This window comes from Malus sylvestris, chromosome 12 (genome assembly GCF_916048215.2).
Source record: "Malus sylvestris chromosome 12, drMalSylv7.2, whole genome shotgun sequence".
In the NCBI taxonomy this organism is placed as follows: domain Eukaryota; kingdom Viridiplantae; phylum Streptophyta; class Magnoliopsida; order Rosales; family Rosaceae; genus Malus; species Malus sylvestris.
Window position 1 is genome coordinate 19,264,355 of NC_062271.1, and position 17,168 is coordinate 19,281,522.

The following is a 17,168-nucleotide window of genomic DNA, read 5'->3' on the forward strand; positions in this document are numbered from 1 at the left end:
TCACTTACAAGTGAAGAAAAATACTATTATATCGTAGTATTAGTTGGTAAAACATAAGTATAATAATTAGTCTAATTCATAACTTCCTTGTGTTTGTTAGCACATACAGAGAGAGAAAAAGAAAAAAGCAAAAAAAAGTTAGTTCCACACATGGTATAAAATATCAATGATATCGGAAATATCGGTAGTCCAAAAACATGAAAATTTTGATAGAAATATCGGGATATTATCAATATCGATAAAAATTGAATAAAAACCATGAAAATTGTAAGAAAAACTTGGAAATTTTTATTGAAACTTTGGAGAATGTTTATTTAATCAATTATCTATTAGTTTATAAAAAAAAATTAGAAGAAAATGCATTACATGATGGATTTAACTGATTTAAGTTGATTATACAGTGAGCTGGCAAACACTGTGAGTGTAGAAAATATGTAGTAATTAATGAAAAAAAGATTAAACACACCATAATCATTTATATATAATGATTTACTACAATATTTTACACTTTATACATTGCATGGTAAGATACATGAGTGATTTAATACCACATAAAATTCCTATGAGGTTCAAAATTTTCACTATTTTCATCATCTCTATATGTAGAGTAAGTTTATTGTGAAGAGTATTCATCAAATAATAAATCCCCAAAATAGTTTTGCATGTAATTGTTAACATGCCACTCATATAAATATAAATATTTTAGCATATTATCACTAAAACATAAGCGATATATGGTGGTTACGGTGTTGGAGGAGTAAAATGGGAGGGGTTCAAATCCCCTCTGTGTATGTTCCGAAATATCCGTGATTCGAAAAAACCGAAAATCCTCGATATTTTGTCAATATTATCGATATTTTAGACTTCCACATTAAATTTTATAATGTAATAATTGAAAAATAAAAATAAATTCATAACTTTCCTTGTCTTTGATTCATGATTTCTCTGTTCCACGGCCTTAGGGATAATGTTTTTGAGATCAACGTCTTCTGATCCACTCTAAAATATCTCTACTTGTCACACCCATCTATGGCTCACCTAACTCTCCCCTTATGATTTTCCTACCCAAACCTAACTATCTCCCACTTTCCATATATATGGTCGGGCAAAAATTCTTGGATGCTCTTATCCAGTATTCTTGATGTTTTAATTGTTAGATTGTGATGTTTTGTGTTTTTATACAAAAATTTAGTAGTTAAAACACCCAAAATACTGGTTCTCTTGAGCACCGAAGAAAATCCTTATGTTTGGGTCGAATAATCTTAATATAGGGAAATACAGAACATGGTAATTAATCAATTCATTTTTAAAGCTTAATTGTAGCAGTGATCCTTGTATTTTACCCTAATTTAATTTTAGTCCCTTAATTCTCATAATTAGCTTCTTTTGTCTTCGAACTTCACAATGTGATGCGACATCGATCCTTTTAACTAACGCCGTCTTTTTTCCCCATTAAATCTAGGGGTATATTAGGAACTTCATCTTAAAACTTCAAAAAACAATAGAAGAAGCTAAAAAAAATGAAAATTTATAAATTAATATCTAAAACTTAAAACAAATGAAATTTATGCTATAAAATACAAAATGAAAATGGTTGAACTTTAGCAACTTGTAAATATTAGGCAATGTGATTTCAAAGTTGATAAGAGATCGAACTGTAGTTGGATTTAAACAACCTAACAAATGACATATTTAACTAGAAAAAGATTCCTATGTATTCAATTTTTTTACACAAAAAAACTGATTGTTTTAGATATTTTTTCTCTCTCATTTCTCATTTTAAATTGTTCCTAATATACTCCTAAATTTAAAGAAAAATAGACAACATTAGTGAAAAAGACCAATGGTACAACACATTGTTAAGTTAAAGGATTAAAAAAAATTCATATGAGAGTTTAGGAACTAAAACTAAATTAAAATTAAAGTTCATATACTATTGCTACAATTAAGCCCCTTTTTAATCTTACTTAGGTGGCATTTCGTATTAGTTGATGCCTAAACAATAAAGAGGTTGTAATCAGAACAAATCTTTCAAAATTACCCTTTCATCCTACCATTTCCCCTCATCCATATTCAACATCCATGGCTAATCATGTCTTTTTGACTCACTAATCAGTAGCACCATATAGGACCCCAAACTTTAATAGGAACCCAGCAAATCCAACATTGCCACGTGTCATAGTACATGACAGTTTCCCAAGTAGCTGACAGCATTAGATTATCACAGTGGGCTCCAAGTGCATTGTAATTTCGATATCATTACAGGTCCCCCCCCCCCCCCCCCCCAACAAAAAAAAAAAAACCTATACTATACTATACATATATGAAGGTATCAGAGAGTCAAAGAGAAAGAGAGACGGTTAGTTGGACGTACCTCCCTCTAGGGCTTCTTCTTCAACCCAACAACAACAATGCTCCCTCACTCATATTTTTGAGTCCTACAAAAATAAAACAAATAAATTAGAAAAAAAAAAATCCAATTTTCAGTTTTCATTTTTGTTCACAGTACCCATTTTTGCATTTGCTAAATACCAGATTTTGACACCCAAAGACTCAAACTTTATTACAGAAATATTAAAAAATAGGTGAAAAAACTATTGGGTTATTCCTCATTTTTCATTTTTCGTGTCAAAGTGGTGGAATTTTGTTGCAGAAGTCTCTCTCTCCTTCTTTCTCCATACCACTGCTCAAAAAACTCTTGGGAAGACCAGGACCACTGAAAACGCTGCGTTTTGGTGCATATGCAGCAGCAGTACGTACTTGGCTTCTAAAAAGACAAACCCTATACTCGTTTTGCAGGATTTATCCTGATTTTTGTTTTCATAAGCTGTTTCTGCTTTCTCTCTCTCTCTCCCGATCTCGATCTCCATTCTCCAAGGTAAAAGCTCTGGTTTTTACGTCACGTTTTTTATAAATATTTTTAATTTTTCTATTTTTCGAGCTCACCTTTTTTTTTAATAAATATTTTTAATTTTTCTATTTTTGGAGCTGAAATTTTTATTTGTTTTGTTTTCTTTTCTTTTCTTACAAATTTGGTGGTTGTGCAATGCAGGCTGAGCCAAGTGTTATAAACTTGGCTTGTTTAAGATTCAGTGGACCCAACAGATTTCTGGGTTTGTGAGTTGAAGCCATTCAGGTCAGTTGCTACTTCCGTTTTTGTTCTGCAAAGTGTTTTAGTTCTTAGAGTTTCTGGAATTTATTGACTGGTTCTTAATTTTTTCAATTTTACTTATACCTTACCTCTGAAGGTCTGTGCTAATCTATTTTCTTCAAAATCTCTGACTTAAACTTTTTATATTGTGATTAATTTCTTATTTTTATTTATTTATGTTTGTTGGAAGAAAATATGTTGGTTTTCGATTCTGTGTTTCTGCAATTTCATTGATAATTTGGAGAATTTGATGCATGTATTTATTAGATTTATTTTTGTTTTGATGTTTTTAATTCATTCAACTTTCTCTTGGAAAGAAAGAAAGAAATTATTTCTGATTTGTGGAAAAGTTCTATGATTAGGACAGTAAGATTACAATCTTGTCCACATATGGTTGCCCTTGTCACAGTAGGGTACTGAACATGTCATGGTTTGATATGTACATGTCATGGTTTGATATGTGTGGTTCAATATACGATCTTTGAAGAGAGAGGATTATAATTGCTTCAAGTTTTAATGTCGAGTTCGAGAGATTTCGTATATAAAATCAAGTGGTTAGTTGAGATATTACCGATCTTGTTAGTTCGAAGAGGAAGATGCGAACTTGGATAATATGCTTATCTTTTGATAAACTGTTTCATGGATAGTGAAAAAACAGTTTCAAACAACGATTTTTACGAAATCAAATACATTATGTTTTCAACCGTGGCCATAGAAAACATGAAAATGACATGTCAGAGACCCCAGTATTCAGGAGCTGTATTCGGTATTGCCAATTCTAGTCAGTGTTCCGTCTTCGCTGTTTGTTTTTTTCTATGATCTGAATGCTTTCGTGTTCTAGCAGGTTGTTTGTTAGCGCATAATCTGTTTTTGATAAGTTATAAGTGGACTAGATTGTACGGTTGTTCCTCGACTTCAGTGTGCAACCCTGGTCGGTTATATCACTACGTTGATGGAAAGAATTCCTAATCCCGGTCAGTTAATGAACACATTTGTTAGGAAAATTGAAATCTGTATGCTTCCCTTTCCTACTCAAATCATGCATTACATTGAAATGGAGAATCTGAGAGTACAGGGATTCTTCTGCAATTATTTCCCAAATCCCAAATGCTCTGTCTTGCTTGATAATAAATGCATTAAGCCAAGGTTTTAACTTTCAATGTCTGTGATTTAGTAGAATGATATACTCCTGAAAACTCCTTTCACTCTTCGTGTTGTTACTTTGTTATTTATCTTAGTATTTCTATATAATCCCGGTCTCATGCAGGTTTGAAGTTGATTGAACTTTGCACATCTTGTGCCAACATGGGCAGTAGCAGCTCTTCAAGTGTCGGTTAATTACTATTCTTTCTATTGCCTTCGGGAGAAAGATATAGAGTATTCCAGGCATAAGATGATGGGGCTTCCTTGTTTTCGTTTAGCTCATGCTAGTACGTCTCACATAAAAAATATCTAGTTGGAACATAACATAATCATTGGAAAAAATGGATATTAAGGAAGCAGAGCGTGTAGTTATAGCTAAACCAGTTGCTTCAAGGCCTACATGTTCCACCTTTAGGTCCTTCACAGAGCTTCTTGCAGGAGCTATTGATGCCTCTCCCTCTAATGTATCTTCTGAAACTGCTGTTCCTGCCATCAGACCAAAGACCGTGAGGTTCAAGCCATTGGTGAATCATGCTGTCGATGGATTAGTTTCTTCCCAGGTGATCTTAATTCTACTAAAAATGATTGTTTCTTTGGAAAAGTTCTTTAGCTCTGACTGTTTGTGTGAAAACATTTCAGGTGGATATCTCTGGTGCAGCACATAGACATTCATCGGGAAAGGTTTCGAAACCAGATAGCAGATCAACTGTGGTATATAAACCATTGGCGAAAGTTGTTTCAAGGGCAACCGTTTCTGTCTTGGCAAATATGGTCAGTAGCTAGATATTGTGTGTTTGCAATTTAATCGAACATTTCTTTTTCTAGTTACATGTATGTGTTTCCTCAGTACTATCTTTGGAATACTGAATAAACGTGTAAAGACATGGGCTTCCGAAAATGTGGTGAAACTTTTGAACTCGAATTTTGAAACTAAAATTCCTTTTTGTTCATTCTTACCAGGGAAACTTCAATACCTGCCACCAATCTACACGATCATCAGTTAATGCGGATGTTCTACGTCCAAATCAAGATAAAAGCTTTAGATCTCAAAGTGTAATTCTGCGCCATAATAATCCATCATGTGCCGAGACAAATCAGACAACAGAGCCTCCGAAAATAGCCTCACAAAACATGGAAGAGGATCCAAAAATTGTACCATCCACAGCCAATACTGATAGGCCTTCTTATGATGGGTATAATTGGAGAAAATATGGACAGAAGCAAGTCAAGGGAAGCGAGTACCCCCGAAGTTACTATAAATGCACGCATCCAAATTGTCCTGTGAAAAAGAAGGTAGAACGATCTCTGGATGGACAGATTGCTGAGATTGTCTACAAGGGTGAACACAACCATTCGAAGCCTCAACCTCCAAAGCGTAGCTCATCAGGAACGCAAGGGTTAGGTGTAGCCTCTGATGGAACTGGTCAAGATACCAACAACAGGTTATGTAATAGTCATCATAATGAAAGAATTGAAGGTTCGGAAGTTAGATTAGAAGATCAGAATGAAGTTGGACTGCCGGTGCATTTTTACCAAAGCAAAGCTCTACTACCTTATGATCCCCTAGCAAGTGGAGGAATAAATGGTGGTGGTGCAACTCCTGATAATTCTTGTGGTCTTAGTGGAGAATGCGAGGAAGGAAGCAAGGGGCTTGAAGCAGAGGATTGTGAGCCTAGAAGTAAAAGAAGGTAAGATGTATCATTAAACGAAAATCAGAATCCTATAATTTGGATTAGCTATTCAAGCTTTAGTTTGAAAATGTGGTGCACTATACTACAACAACAAAGTCCTATCCCACAAAGTGGGGTCGGCTGTATGAATCCTAGAACGCCACTGCGCTTGGTTTTGTGCCAAGTCTTCTCTTAGATCTAAGTACTCCAAGTCTTTTCTTAGAGTCTCTTTTCAAGTCTTCGTAGGTTTTCCTCTACTCTTTTGGCCCTGCCTTAGTTTCGTAATCGTATCTTTTAACCGGAACGTCTGTAGGTCTTCATTTCACATCCAAACCACCTTAACTGATTTTCTCTCATCTTATCTTCAATATCAGCTAATCCTACTTTACCTCGGATATCCTCGTTCCTAATCTTATCCTTTCTCGTGTGCCCACACATCCAACGAAGTATTCTCATCTCCACTACATTCATTTTGTGTACATGTTGATGCTTGACCGTCCAACATTCCATGCCATAAAACATTGCTGGCCTTATTACCGTCCTATAAAATTTTCCCTTAAGCTTTAGTGGCATACAATGGGCACACAACACACCCGATGCACTCTTCCACTTCATCCATCCAGTTTGTATTCTATGGTTTAGGTCTTCATCAAATTCTCAGTTCTTTTGCAAGATAGATCTAAGATAGCGAAACCGTTTGTATCCATTTTCTTGCCTCTTCCCTTCTCCGTGGTTGACCTTGACCGTTTGGATCAAAATGCGATAAAAATATCTTGATTCTTGATGAGCATTTCTATCATAATACTCTCTGTTCAAGGTTAATGTTATTGACTATGTTTAACTATGATTTTCCTTCAGAAAAAGTGAGAATCAATCCAATGAAGCAGGGATATCAGGGGAAGGTGTCCAAGATCCCCGTGTTGTGGTGCAAAGTTCAGTTGAATCTGATATGACGGGTGATGGCTTCCGCTGGAGGAAGTACGGGCAGAAGGTTGTTAAGGGGAATCCATATCCCAGGTTAGAAAGAATGAAAAACTCTTCTTAAATTTCTTTTTTTAGTAAATGTATCCACACCTCTTAGAGCAATTGGCTAATATTCCTCTTGCATACGCACTCACCTGTCTCATATGTCTACCTCAAGCTCTTGGTGTAGTGATTTTTTTTTCGTGTTGTCGGATGAGGTTTCAAATCTGAATCCCCCATTTTTGTTGATTAAAAAAAATAGGTAGCGAATTATCCATTCCGAACTCAAGACATTACTTTTTAGAACGAGGTCCTAATCAAATATATAACCAACCTCTATGAATTGTGTTAAGATTCAGTTGATTACGTTGTTCATCAACTGCTGTTTGCATTCATGACATCTGCAATGGGACACAAGGTTCTTTGTGGCTAGCTGGTGCTTACTCCATAACTTTTTCGATCTTGCAGAAGTTACTACAGATGTACCAGTCTCAAATGCAATGTGCGTAAGCATGTCGAAAGAGTCTCGGATGATCCCAAAGCTTTCATCACAACGTACGAGGGAAAGCACAACCACGACATGCCACTGAGGAACGCGAACACAGGAGCATCCGAAAAGGATACAACCAAAGAAAAGCCATAAATGAGTGATAACATCAAACTCAAACTTCGGCATCAAACTGTTTCAACCTCATGTTTTGTCTGACAGAAATGTCAGACGAGCTCGGAGAAAAAATCAGACACCGAAAATAATTTGCTGCAGTGATTCTGATTCCCACCTTGGATGGTCTGCTCTGCAATGCTAATAATTTCACTTGGGAATCTCTTTGATGGCTGCTTGATGGATTTGGAGACATAAAATGGTGAAAATATTTTTGCTAATTTTCCCTCCTGTTGCTGCTTCCTTCAATTAGCACATCAGAGTATTACATTTTTTTTTCTTTTCTATTAATTGTAATCCACTGGGAAATTTCACATAACAAAACTTTGTTAGAAATGTTAATGGCAGTGATTAGGTTGATGACTTGATAATACTCCTCCCAATAAGCACAAGGATGATAGAGAATAAAGTTTTAAGGATCATTCAATTCCCAGTGGGTAATACTTGTGTTTTATATTTGTTATTAGATTATGTTGTAAACTATAGCTTTGAAATTTTGGATACTTTTAAGCGATATTGGGGACGGGGGATTGAACTCGAACCTTGGTGTCCGAGTGAATCTTTCTAATTACTTGAGCTGCAAATCCTTTGCGAATCCAAATCCATTCTCTCTTCTGATCCACTATCTTCTCTCTCTTACCTCTGTCAGCTCACCAAGGAGTTGATGGTTGCCCTTTTTTCCTTTTTAATTGTGAATGCCTAAAATAATTTTGAATTTATACTAGACAAGTTTTGAAGTGTTATTAAAAAAATTTCTCAAGAATGTTCTTAAGAAATATTTTTAAAAAAAAAAAGTTGAATTTTTTTTTGTAGGATACCTAGCGGGCCTTAAGTTTCATATTATCCAAAGCTATTAATATGAACTTGGATAATCTTGTAGAATTGTATCTTGTAAAATCATAGATCATGTGTCAAATATAAATTAGGCCAATAGTACTTAAGGACTCCATTTTCTATCAGTAGTAAAGTAACGATTTTCGCCCTCTCATTTCATCAATTTGCACTCCATTTTATTTTGTGCTTCGATAATTGAGCAAATAAAGGAGCATCAAAGCATAAAAATAAGGAGAGTAGGTGCAAATGGACAGATTTAGAACGTCAAGAACGTCAACAATCTACACTTTGCCGAATACACATAAGTGACTCATTTAAAAGCATAAAAGCAAAGAGACTCCTCAAACTCATTTCCATAAACAAAATACTTAAAAAAACACCATTTTGATGAAGAAAGAACTCAGAATCCAACTGTTATTGAACTAATGACCTTTCCTGTACAATTCAATTTTGAAGTGTTTCTAATTTATATTTGTGGAGATATAAATTAACCAAATCCAATAGAAGAATGACACGTGGACAATATGCTCAATATGACAATTTTTTCCTTAACGTTATGAGTAGACCATAAAATTACTCTAAAGAAATAAGACGTAATCTACTCTAAAGTAATGATATTTTATGCCACTAACGAACCATGGGCTCTCTAGGAGCAACAACCCCCTTCAACATCTCATAATGTGTTCTATGTTGTTGAAAGCTAGATCCATAGAACAACTTTCCTTGTCTGAGACATCTCATGTGAATGAGTTACACGAGCATGTCGCCCATGACATACATTATGGGCTCTCTGGACAATACGTACTGTTAGTGGGCAATACACAGTTAATGGTGTCAGGGCACCAACTCTTCAAAGTCTTCCTTTGGGTGTCATGCGCATTTGTGCTCTTACCGACAGGGACCTTTAGAATTATTAGCTAGCAGGAATGCAGAGACTGGCCTACATATCAAGGAATGCTTAGTATGCTCTGCAGTTTCCCTTTGCAGCTGCCTGTTAGGGTTTTTCTTATAAATAGTCAAGTCAAAAAGACAAAACGGTAACTGCCACTTACTACTCATATATCCCTCAAGTTTTATTTTTCTCTCTATTACTTTTCTGACTTGAGCACTATAGGCTCTTTGGCAGACACCCTCTCCCTTTTTTCAAAGTGTTCATCAATTAAGCTAACTATATTTGTTCTCTTGTAAGTAAACTTTATCAAATTAGTCATGTATAGAAATTTTATCCACAATATTATAATTGTTATAAATGGTTAACAAAAGTTTTTTTTAACACGTACCAAACTCTAATATGTGTACAAATAGTTAAATTGATTTTTCAACTGAACCGCAGGAAATGTGACACTTCAAGTCTTCAAGCTTGCTGATAGATCTAAAATAAGCTTAGATATTTGGCCCATCGCCCATCTTGGATATTGTAATGTAGAATTCAAACCGACATTTGACCACCTCATTACTTTTCATGTGTCATCTTTTCCACTTCTTAATTTTAATCACTCTTTGGAAGTTTTCTGTTGTCCTAACCGTAACTCACGCATCCTCTGCCTTTGCTGGTATGTTATGGGTTCATATTAAATTGTCAATTCATTCTTCTTCTAAAATTCTTTCATGTTTTGGAGTATGGAATATCCGAGGTGTTGTAATTTTTAAATTTAAATTTTTGTATTTCCAAATAAACATCTAACAGCGAAAACATTAGGAGTATCCCATACTCCAGAGTACTGTGAAAAATCTCAATTTTGTTTGATAATTCCGTCACTTCATGAAGAGTCATTTTTTCATTCTTGTAAATCATTGTCTGCCATATAGAGAGAGTTCATAAAGAAACCGCAAATAGAAATTTTTTTTGCTCGCATATTAAACTATGATTAACATGAATGCAGAAACACCTACTTCCATGACAACAAGTTAGGTATTATCCTTTTTTACATTGCAGGCTTGACTTATTAACATGATTCTGCAGTGAACATGGGATCAGAGGTATTCTTTGTACTCTTCAAAAAGTTATGAGAAGCGACTGCGAAGCCATAATTTGTCGGAGGAGTCCGGACGGTGACCGACCAAGGTCAAAGGTTTATGAATTTGTGGCATAAATAACTTCGTTGAGAAGACCAATATTTGCATTAGCACTACACACCACACGATGCCATATGGAACTTCTTGCGTGACTTGGTCAATAAAGTCAATAGTCTCCAAGAACAAAGAGATATAATCTAATTTATAAAGACTATATATTCTAATAAGATGAGTGGTTAACTTATTTCTTTCTCGCATGGTTTTGTAGTTATAGAGATCATAGAAGTATTTGATTCATGGTATATGTGTTCTGTTTTTTGAGTTTCGTAATTGTCTAATATGATATCAAAGTTTTGATCTTGTGGTTATAGCTCATCTTGATATTTGATTCATGATTTGTGAAGTTTTTTGAGATTAGTGGTTGTTTAGCATGACATCAAAGGTCCTATTTTCAGAGATCTTTGATTTTTCATATACATACACGAGAGAAATGATTTTAGCTTTATATACGTTGTTGACCTATCATTCCAATTTAAATTTTGGAGTTCGGCTATCTAACTATATATAAGCATAAAGGTATTCTTTACTAGCTACTTAGTATTACGGTCTAGTTGTATTCTTCTTTACTTGTAATTGAGAGGTCTTAAATTTGATTCTCGTTAAAAGTTAATTTGAACCACATTATTATGATTTCCCGACTCTAGTACTTATCCTACGTCATAGTATGATTTTTTTTATTTTTTTATTTTTTATATGTGTTATTGTACATTAAATTATCTCATCACGGGACAAAAGATTCAAACTGTTGCAGAAACTGTTTAAACCAAATTTACTTGACTAATTGAATTATTATATCCAACTTGACTAAATTCAAACCTATATCTATAATATGTTCGTTTATTCGTTTATTACTATTTCTCTCCTTCAATGACAAAAAGAAGGAGAAAGTTGATTCTTTGTCAAAGTTTTTGAAAAGAAGGTATTTTTTTTCTATAATTTATAGGAATACTTTGGATATATTAAAGTTAAACCCTTGAACATTGAGGAAAAGATCACATAAATCAAAGACCACCTCATCAATGGAAGCCACATATAAAGTGATATACATTCTTTGTGTTTTCTATGATGAAAACAATACTGTTGGTCAAATCTTTTACTATTGTGGAAATGTTCACTTAACTTTATCAAAATTTAAGAAATGATCTTTCAATTAAAAATCTGTGAGTATTGATCTCTTAACTCATTAAAATGTGTCGTTATAATTATTTTCGTTTTGGTCTCCCAACTTTAACCCGATTAGAAAAATGGTCCTTCAACTTTAACTCAATTAAAGCAATGGTCCCTCGATTTTAACCTAATTGTAGAAATGGTCCTTCCAACATGACTCAATTTAATGAAATTCTAAAGGAGTTGACGAAAAAGACTATAACTGCATGTTTTGTTGAGTTAAGAGATCAATGATCATGAATTTTTAGTTCAGAAACCATTACTATGATAGGATTAAAATTAAAGAACCGTTATTATAATGTTACTTTACTTAAATTTAGTGTTAGATTCTCAAATGTATCTCATACCACAAAAGCATAAAAAAAAATAAAAAATTGGTGGAATCGAAAATGTGCTTACTTCTAAGTTCCCAAACAAGGAATTTATATAATCTAAACGAACGTGACCAACACCATCAAATCAAAGTCACATTAACAAAATGCAATTCTATAGATTTTATATTGATCATACATAGTGTGTACCAAATGGAGGGTCCTAAATTAGCCATTTGTGACCAGCTGTGATCTTTTGACTGTGACTAAAAATTGAAAGGAAAAGTTAAATAAACTCCACATAAAGTTTCCACACACGTAACACAGAAAGTCTTCTGTTAGATCTAAATACTCCAAGTCATTTTTTTTAGAATATCTTTTCAAGTCTTCGTAAGTTTTCCTCTACCCTTTTGGCCCTGAGCCTTAGTCTCGTAATCGCATATTTTAACCGGAATGTTTGTCGGTCTTCATTTCACATTCAAACCACCTTAATCGATTTTCTCTCATGTTATCTTCAATATCGGCTACTCCTACTTTACCCCGGATATTCTCGTTTCTAATCTTATCCTTTCTTGTGTGCCCACACATTCAACGAAGCATTTTTATCTCCTCTGCATTCATTTTGTGTACGTATTGATGCTTGACCGTCCAACATTCCATGCCATAAAACATTACTGGCCTTATTGCTGTCCTATAAAATTTTCCCTTAAGCTTTAGTGGCATACAACGGCTACACAACACACTCGATGCACTCTTTCAGTTCATCCATCCAGCTTGTATTCTATGGCTTAAGTCTTCATCCAATTCTCCGTTCTTTTGCAAGATAGACGTAAGATAGCAAAACCGTTTGTATCCATTTTCTTGCCTCTACCCTTCTCCGTGGTTGACCTTAACCGTTTGGATTAAAATGCGATCAAAATATCTTGATTCTTGATGAGCATTTCTATCATAACACTCTCTGTTCAAGGTTAATGTTATTGACTATGTTTAGATATGATTTTCCTTCAGAAAAAGTGAGAATCAATCCAATGAAGCAGGGATATCAGGGGAAGGTATCCAAGATCCCCGTGTTGTGGTGCAAAGTTCAGTTGAATCTGATATGACGGGTGATGGCTTCCGCTGGAGGAAGTACGGGCAGAAGGTTGTTAAGGGGAATCCATATCCCAGGTCAGAAAGAATGAAAAACTCTTCTTCCTTCTTTTTTTAGTAAATGTATCCACACCTCTTAGAGCAATTGACTAATATTCCTCTTGCATATGCGCTCACCTGTCTCATATGTCTACCTCAAGCTCTTGGTCTTGTGATTTTTTTCGTGTTGTCGGATGTGGTTTCAAATCTGAATCCCCCATTTTTGTTGATTAAAAAAAATTGGTAGCGAATAATCCTGTATTCCTAACTCAAGACATTACTTTTTAGAATGAGGTCCTAATCAAATATATAACCAACCTCTATGGATTGTGTTAAGATTCAGTTGATTACGTTGTTCATCAACTGCTGTTTGCATTCATGACATCTGCAATGGGACACAAGGTTCTTTGTGGCTAGCTGGTGCTTACTCCATAACTTTTTCGATCTTGCAGAAGTTACTACAGATGTACCAGTCTCAAATGCAATGTGCGTAAGCATGTCGAAAGAGTATCGGATGATCCCAAAGCTTTCATCACAACGTACGAGGGAAAGCACAACCACGACATACCACTGAGGAACGCACACACAGGAGCATCCGATAAGGATACAACTAAACAAAAGCCATGAATGAGTGATAACATCGAACTCAAACTTCGGCATCAAACTGTTTCAACCTCATGTTTTGTCTGACAGAAATGTCAGACGGGCTCGGGGATAAAAATCAGACACCGAAAATAATTTGCTGCAGTGATTCTGATTCCCACCTTGGATGGTCTGCTCTGCAATGCTAATAATTTCACTTGGGAATCTCTTTGATGGCTGCTTGATGGATTAGGAGACATAATACTTTGTTAGAAATGTTAATGGCAGTGATTAGGTTGATGACTTGATAATACTCCTCCCAATAAGCACAAGGATGATAGAGAATACAGTTTAAGGATCATTCAATTCCCGGTGGGTAATACTTGTGTGTTATATTTGTTATTAGATTATGTTGTAAACCATAGCTTTGAAAATTTGGATACTTTTAAGCAATATTGGGGACGGGGGATTGAACTCGAACCTTGGTGTCCGAGTGAATGTTTCTAATCACTTTAGCTGCAAATCCTTTGCGAATCCAAATCCATTCTCTCTTCCGATCCACTATCTTCTCTCTCTTACCTCTCTTAGCTAACCAAGGAGTTGATGGTTGCCGTTTTTTCCTTTTTAATTGTGAATACTTCAAATAATTTTGAATTTATACTAGACAAGTTTTGAAGTGTTCTTAAAAATTGTTCTCAAGAATGTTCTTAAGAAATATTTTTTTTAAAAAAGTTGAAATTTTTTTTGTAGGATACCAAGTGGGCCTTCAGTTTCATATCATCCAAAGCTATTAACTTTACGATATGAACTTGGATTATCTTGTAGAATCGTAGATCACCTCTCAAACAGAAATTAGGCCAATAGTACTTAGGGACTCCATTTTTTATCAGTAATAAGGTAACGATTTTCACCCTCTCATTTCATCAATTTGCACTCCATTTTATTTGGTGCTTCGATAATTGAGCAAATAAAGGAGCATCAAAGCATAACAATAAGGAAAGTAGGTGCAAATGGATAGATTTAGGACGTCAAGAATCGCTATTCTTACTCCTTAGTAGTGAACACTACTTGGCTCCTGAGTTAAACCTCCTTGATTGTCAATCTACACTTTGCCGAATACACACAAGTGACTCATTTAAAAGCATAAAAGAAAAGAGACTCCTCAAAACTCCTTTCCATAATCAAAATACTTAAAAAAAACACCATTTTGATGAAGAAAGAACTCAGAATCCAACTGTTATTGCACTAAATATTAACCCTTGATAAGAAATGATATTTCCTGTACAATTCAATTTTGAAGTGTTTCTCACATATATTTGTGGAGATATAAATTAATCAAATCTAATAGAAGAATGACACGTGGACAATATGCTCAATATGACAATTTTTCCTATAATGTTATAAGTAGACCATAAAATTACTCTAAAGAAATAAGACGTAGTCTACTATAAAGTAATGAGATTTTATGCCACTAATGAACCATGGACTCTTTGGGAAGCAATCAACCCCCTTCAACATCTCATAATGTGTTCTACGCTGTTGAAAGCTAGATCCATAGAACAACTTTCCTTGTCCGAGACATCTCATGTGAATGAGTTACATGAGCATGTTGCCCATGACGTACATTATGGGCTCTCTGGAGTGCCAATAATACGTACTGTTAGTGGGCCATACATAGTCAATGGTGTAAGGGCACTGACTCTTCGAAGTCTTCCTTTGGGTGTCATGCGCATTTGTGCTCTTATCGACAGGGACCTTCAGAATTGTTAGCTAGCAGGAATGCAAAGACTGACCTACATATCAAGGAATGCTTAGTATGCTCTACAATTTCCCTTCGTAGCTGCCTACTTGGGTTTTTCCTATAAATATTCAACTCAAAAAGAGGAAATTGTAACTGCCACTTACTACTCAGATATCTCTCAATTTTTATTTTTCTCTCTATTACTTTTCTAACTTGAGCATTATTGGCTCTTTGGCGGACACCCTCCCCCTTTTTTCAAAGTGTTCGTCAATTAAACTAACGATATTTGTTCTCTTGTAAGTAAACTTTTGTCAAATAAGTCGTGTGCAAAATTTTTATCCACAATATTATAATTGTTATTAAATGGTTAACAAAAGTTTTTTTAACACGTACCAAACTCTAATTTTTTGTTTTTGTTTTTTTTAAACTGTACCAAACTCTAATTTGTGTACAAATAGTTAGATTGATTTTTCAACTGAACCACAGGAAATGTGACACTTCAAGTCTTCAAGCTTTCTGATTGATCTAAAATAAGCTTTAGATATTTGGCCCATCGCCCATCTTGGATATTGTAATGTAGAATTCAAACCGACATTTGACCACCTCACTACTTTTCATGAGTCATTTTTTCCACTTCTTAATTTTAATCACTCTTTGGAAGTTTTCTGTTGTCCTAACCGTAACTCACGCATCCTTTGCCTTTGCTGGTATGTTATGGGTTCATATTAAATTGTCAATTCATTCTTCTTCTAAATTTTTTTGATATTTTGGAGTACGGGATATCCAAGGTGTTGTAATTTTTAAATTTGAATTTTTGTATTTCCAAATAAACATCTAACAGTGAAAACATTAGGAGTATCCTATACTCCTGAGTATTGTAAAAATCTCTTTTTTTTTTTGTCATTCCGTCACTTCATGAAGGGTCATTTTTTCGTTCCTGTAAATCATTGTCTGATCATATAGAGAGAGTTCATAAAGAAACCGCAAATAAAATTTTTTTTTTGCCCGCATATTAAACTGTGATTAACATAAATGCAGAAACGCCTACTTCCATGACAACAAGTTAGGTATTATCCTTTTTTACGTTGCAGGCTTGACTTATTAACATGATTCTGCAGTGAACATGGGATCAGAGTTATTCTTTGAACTCTTCAAAAAGTTAAAAGAAGCGGCTGGGAAGCCATAATTTGTGGGAGGAGTCCGGACGGTGACCGACCATGGTCAAAGGTTTATGAATTTGTGGCATAAATAATTTCATTGAGAAGACCAATATTTGCATTAGCACCACACACCACACCATAACATATGGAACTTCTTGCGTGACTTGGTCCATAAAGTCAATAATCCCTAAGAGCAAAGAGATGTAATCTATTTTATAAAGACTATATATTCTAATAAGATTAGTGGTTAACTTATTTCTTTCTCGCATAGTTTTGTAGTTATAGAGATCATCGAAGTATTTGATTCACGATATATGTGTTATGTGTCTAATATGATATCAGAGTTTTGATCTTGTGGTTATAGTTTATCTCGATATTTGATTCATGATTTGTGAAGACATCAAAGTTCTTATTTTCAAAGATCTTTAATTTTTCATATACATGTACGCGAGAAAGGATTGTAGCTTTGAAGAAGATGAAGCTTAAAAAAGCAATAGGCCCAGACGATATACCAATCGAAGTGTGGAAACTTTTGGGAGAGACAGGTATAACATGGCTCACTGACCTTTTCAATAGGATTT

At 34.7% G+C, this 17,168-nt stretch overlaps 1 protein-coding gene across 3 annotated transcripts; it reads left to right on the forward strand.

The window, feature by feature from the left end:
• Positions 1-2,356: 2,356 nt before the first annotated feature.
• LOC126593004 (WRKY transcription factor 44-like) lies at positions 2,357-14,247 on the forward strand. Of its 3 annotated transcripts, none has more exons than XM_050258845.1 (7): positions 2,357-2,878; positions 3,053-3,136; positions 4,419-4,854; positions 4,934-5,065; positions 5,255-5,982; positions 12,985-13,143; positions 13,557-14,247. In XM_050258845.1, the coding sequence occupies exons 3-7, from the start codon at positions 4,636-4,638 to the stop codon at positions 13,729-13,731; spliced, it is 1,413 nt and encodes a 470-aa protein (XP_050114802.1). In that variant the 5' UTR covers positions 2,357-2,878; positions 3,053-3,136; positions 4,419-4,635; the 3' UTR covers positions 13,732-14,247. The 3 variants fall into 3 exon arrangements, with proteins under 3 accessions (XP_050114802.1, XP_050114801.1, XP_050114800.1); XM_050258844.1 differs by lacking the exon at positions 12,985-13,143 and adding an exon at positions 6,823-6,981 and having other exon boundaries at positions 2,361-2,878; XM_050258843.1 differs by lacking the exons at positions 12,985-13,143; positions 13,557-14,247 and adding exons at positions 6,823-6,981; positions 7,396-8,129 and having other exon boundaries at positions 2,367-2,878.
• The last annotated feature ends 2,921 nt before the right edge of the window (positions 14,248-17,168 follow it).